This window comes from Muntiacus reevesi, chromosome X, assembly GCF_963930625.1.
Source record: "Muntiacus reevesi chromosome X, mMunRee1.1, whole genome shotgun sequence".
In the NCBI taxonomy this organism is placed as follows: domain Eukaryota; kingdom Metazoa; phylum Chordata; class Mammalia; order Artiodactyla; family Cervidae; genus Muntiacus; species Muntiacus reevesi.
This window is the reverse complement of record NC_089271.1, coordinates 144358840-144363425: the sequence shown is the minus strand read 5'-3', so window position 1 is coordinate 144363425 and position 4586 is coordinate 144358840. Positions and strand designations below refer to the sequence as shown.

The 4586-nt window shown below is 42.1% G+C and overlaps 1 protein-coding gene across 1 annotated transcript; it reads right to left on the bottom strand.

The window, feature by feature from the left end:
• Nucleotides 1-3299: 3299 nt before the first annotated feature.
• LOC136154742 (histone H2B 1/2-like) lies at nt 3300-3716 on the bottom strand. The gene has a single exon (XM_065916901.1). It carries the CDS (start codon nt 3714-3716, stop codon nt 3300-3302), a length of 417 nt encoding a protein of 138 aa, XP_065772973.1.
• Between the last annotated feature and the right edge of the window lie 870 nt (nt 3717-4586).

The following is a 4586-nucleotide window of genomic DNA, read 5'->3' as shown; positions in this document are numbered from 1 at the left end:
TCATGATACTTAGGCTAGGAATGCAGCACTATGTGTGTTGCTGCTTACTCTCACTACTGGTTTTCTGCTTCCATTTGTTTATGAAAGGAGATTTGCTGTCACTGTCTTTGGCATTGCTCTGTAGACAATGTGTCTTTCTGTTCGCTAGTCTGATCCGTATGCTAACTTGGTCTGTAGCTTTACTATGATGTGCCAGGTGTGCTTCCTGAATCTATGGAAACATAGCCTTCCTAAATTCTGGAAGAGTATCAGCTGTTTCTCTGTGAATATTATTATTCTAAAATTAAGCCAGGTTACCACTTCTGGCATGCCTACAAGATGTACTTAATACCTCCTTAGTATTAAGTCCATTTCTTAAGTCTCTTGCCATCTCCTTAATCTTTTACTTCATTTATCTTTCTATGAGGTAGTCTATATAATTTCTTTCATCTATATTCTAAATCAACAATTCTCCATCCAGCTGTGTATCTTCTGCTGTTTAAAATTTCATGGAAGAAATTTATAAGAATACAATAATGTTAGGGAACTTTAACACCACACATACAGCAATAGACAGATAATTTAGATAGAAAATCTATAAGGAGACAGCAGTGGCCTTCAATGACATGTTAGTCCAGTTGGATGAAATAAATATTTATAGAATATTCCATCCAAAAGCAGCAGAATATACATTCTTTTCAAGTGCACATGGAACATTTTCCAGGATAGACCACATGTTATGCCACAAAAAAACGCAACTCTCAAAAACTTAAGAGAACAGAAATTGTACCAAGCATTTCCTGTAACCACACTGTATGAAAGCAGAAAATAATTACATAAAGAAAATGCAAAAACCACAAACACAGGGAGATAAAAAAATATGATAGGTAAAAACCAATGGATCAGTGAAGAAATCAAAGAGGAAGCTAGAAAATACCTGGAGACAAGTGAAAATAAACACACATCTTTCCAAAACCTATTGGAAGCAGTTATGGACACGGGGAAAGGGGAGGAGAGGGTGAGATGTACGGAAAGAGTAACATGGAAACTTACATTACCATATGTAAAAAGATAGCCAGTGGGAATTGGCTGTATAGCTCAAGAAACTCAAACAGGGGCTCTGTATCAGCCTAGAGGGATGGGACAGGGAGGGAGTTCCAAAAGGGAGGGGATATAGGTATACCCTAGGTTGATTCATGTTGAGGTTTGACAGAAAACAGAAAAATTCTGTAAAGCAATAATCCTTCAATTTAAAAATTAATTAATTAAAAAAATTAAAACTATCTCAAACACAAGTAAAAGGAATAGGAAAACCAACAACTACTTTGAAATTCAGCAATATACTTATAGAAATAAAAATGTCAATGCACCAAGAAGAAAATACAATGGACATTAAATTCAGTAAATATTATCATAAGCAATAGCAGTCAAATACTGGAGGTAGAAGGAGTCATCTTATTTCTCTTAATTGCTGAATATCCTCCTCCTTCTTATTTTGATGCAAGGAGCTAGAGACATGTCCCACAACAAGAAATGGATGCATGCATGGGCGCTAAGTCTCTTCAGTTGTGTCCGACTCTTTGTGACTCTATGAACTGTGGCCCACCAGGCTCCTCTGTCCCTGGGAATTATCCAGGAAAGAGTACTGGAGTGGGTTTCCATGCCCTCCTCCAGGGAACCTTCTCCATCTAGGGACAGAACCTGGGTCTCCTGTGTCTCCTGCATTGCAGGTAGGTTCTTTACTACCAGCACCACCTGGGAAGACCCAAGAAATGGATGTGTGCATGCTAAGCCACTTCAGTCCTGTCTGACTCTATGGATTGTAGCCCACTAGGCTCCTCTGTCCATGGGACTTTCCAGCAAGAATACTGGAGTGGGTTGCCATGACTTTCTCCAGGGCATCTTCCCAATCCAGGGAATGAATCCATGGCTCTTACGTTTCCCACATAAGGCAGGTTCTTTACCACTAGCACCACCTGGGACGTCCAAGAAATGGATGCCTGTACTTAAATCACCACAGTTAAAAGCAAGTGCTTGAATGGAAAAACATCAGGGAAACTATCACCCCACGTTCCCGCTCCACCTCTAGGCTGAGTGTCACAGGAAGGTTGTTATTTGTTCAGCCCTCCTCACTCCACCATATGTTTGGCCAATTGCTTTGGCTCATGGGCTACCAGTCCCTCATTGGCTACTACTGTGGAGACTATGGCTACATTCACTGTCACTGGACTATCCCATCAACCCTGAAAGTTTGCAATTCAGTCAGGATTTTTGTTTTGTTTTGTTTTAAAAATCAAAATGTTCTAGGTTGCAAACAAAAAACAAGATCAGAGAAATCTGGATAAGGTAATTTCAGAAGATATGGTGCTTGATTCCAGAACTTTAGAATTTAAGAAAATAAGAATTTTACACTGTGTTTGAGTCCTAGTTTACACATGGAAGTGAATTGGGATTGAAGGAATAGAATAGGTAAGTGTGATTTTTATATCTGCTACTGTTGGTGCAGTGATAAAGAATCCGACTGCCAATGCAGGAGATGAAAGAGACAGGGCTTCTATCCTTTGGTCAGAAAGAAGCCCTGGAGTAGGAAATGGCAACCCAGTTCAGTATTTTTGCTTGGAACATTTCATGGAGAGAGGAGCCTGGCAGGCTCCTGTCCATCAGGTCAGAAAGAGTCCAACATGACTGAGTGACTGAGCACACATACACACACATACACTGCTCTTTGTGTGCATGCGTGCTACCTTGCTTCAGTGGTGCCCGACTCTTTGCAGACCCTGTGGACTGTAGCCCACCAGGCTCCTCTGTCCATGGGATTCTCCAGGAAAGAATACTGGAGAGGGTTGCCATGCCCTCCTCCCAGGGATCTTTTTGAGCCAGGGATAGAACCTGCCTCTCCTGTGACTCCTGCACTGCAGGCGGATTCTTTACTGCTGGGCCACCCGGGAAGACCACACTGTTTTTTATCGGTTGCTATACCCCATATAAAAATCTCTGGATGACACCTAAATCTAGATGGGAGAATGAAAATGAAAAAGGCCAATGAAACTTTTAGGGAGAGAATTTTGACCATAAAGATCCCTAAAATCGCTGAGAAACCATGAACAGGAATAGCCATTTAGGAAAGTGACGAGTTGCAATACGTTAAGCAAAAAGTATATGATTTTCCATCGAACAAATGACACAACCGACACATATTGAAGCAAAGTTAATGAGGTTTTTATTATTTTCTTTAGGGGCAGAAATGTTTTGAAGATGCAATATAGGGCCTAAGGGGAGAACCCTTAAGTCTGGTTTACGATAGTCAGTTCTGAGGCAGTTCATCTGTGGGTGTGGTATCTGATGACCGACTTGATGCCCTCGGCCACGGCATACTTGCCCATCTCCCCAGGCAACAGAAGACGCACAGCTGTCTGGATGTCCTCACTCATGATGGTACAGCGCTTGCTGGAGCGGGTCAGGCGCCCGGCCTCTTCGGCAATCCGCTCAAACATATCCTTCACGAATGAATCAATGATGTTTAAAGTTTCAGGACATAGACTCAGTCCTGTGTGCACTTGCTTCAGCACCCTAGGGAAATAGGTGGCGAAGCTTGTAAAGTTGATCAGACGGCAGGAGTCGCGACGGCGACGGCGACGGCGACGGCGATGGCTGCCCTTAGCTGTCTTCTTCTTTGCCTTTCTTGGCTCGTCATCACAGGGCTCTGGTTTGGAGAACTCTTTTTCAGAACTCTCCATTTTGGAGGTACAGGTTTCTTTAGTGAACAGGCTTTCCTCAGAGTTGTCAGAGGATTATTCGGCCTTGGCAGAGTCACCGTACCTCATAGCTCAGAGGGAAGAACAACGAGGTGGTTGAAGGCCGTTGGCCGAGTTTATAAGCCCTGCTTTCTCTGACGTCACAGACACTGTCCATATCTGATTGGATAAAATGCCAAGGCAGGCCTGTTACTATGGCAGCCCATGTAACTTCTCACTGGATGCCCCACCTCCCAACTCCTGCCCGTGCCCCTTCCCCACGTTTAACCCCCAGTCAGCCAAACTCAGTGAAAGTCACCTAAGTTGAAAAATGAAATAATCAGTTAGAGCTTCCTGAGAGAGTATGACTGACCTCCATAACTCAAACTCTTTCAGGCACCAGAGTGACTCAGGTCACTTGGTGGACATTTTACTCCAACACAGAACCTTCTCCTGATTGACCTTCTCCTGATTGAAGCAGGAGCAGAATGTCCTGGCTTCCTCAGCAGAGTGCTCCTGAAAATCATAGGAATTAATTGACCAGCTATTATCTCCAAAATTTATCAAAACTAATGATCAGTATGAAGAGAACGACAAAATCCCACTCTCCAAATACAGAACACAAACGGAAATAGGAATACTTACACATACATACTAAAAATATCTAACATTTTGCAAATTTTAAATTGTTTTCTCAAACATTATTTAAGTCCCCCAAGTACCACACATATTGGAATTTATTAATGATTTATAGTGGTTATTTCTCAAAAAATGATCACTCTTATTGCTGAAAAGCCTCCAGGATGAGAGAAAATGAATAAAAAAAAGAGAAATAAAACACCTAGGAATAAACGTACCTAAGGTGGTGAAAGA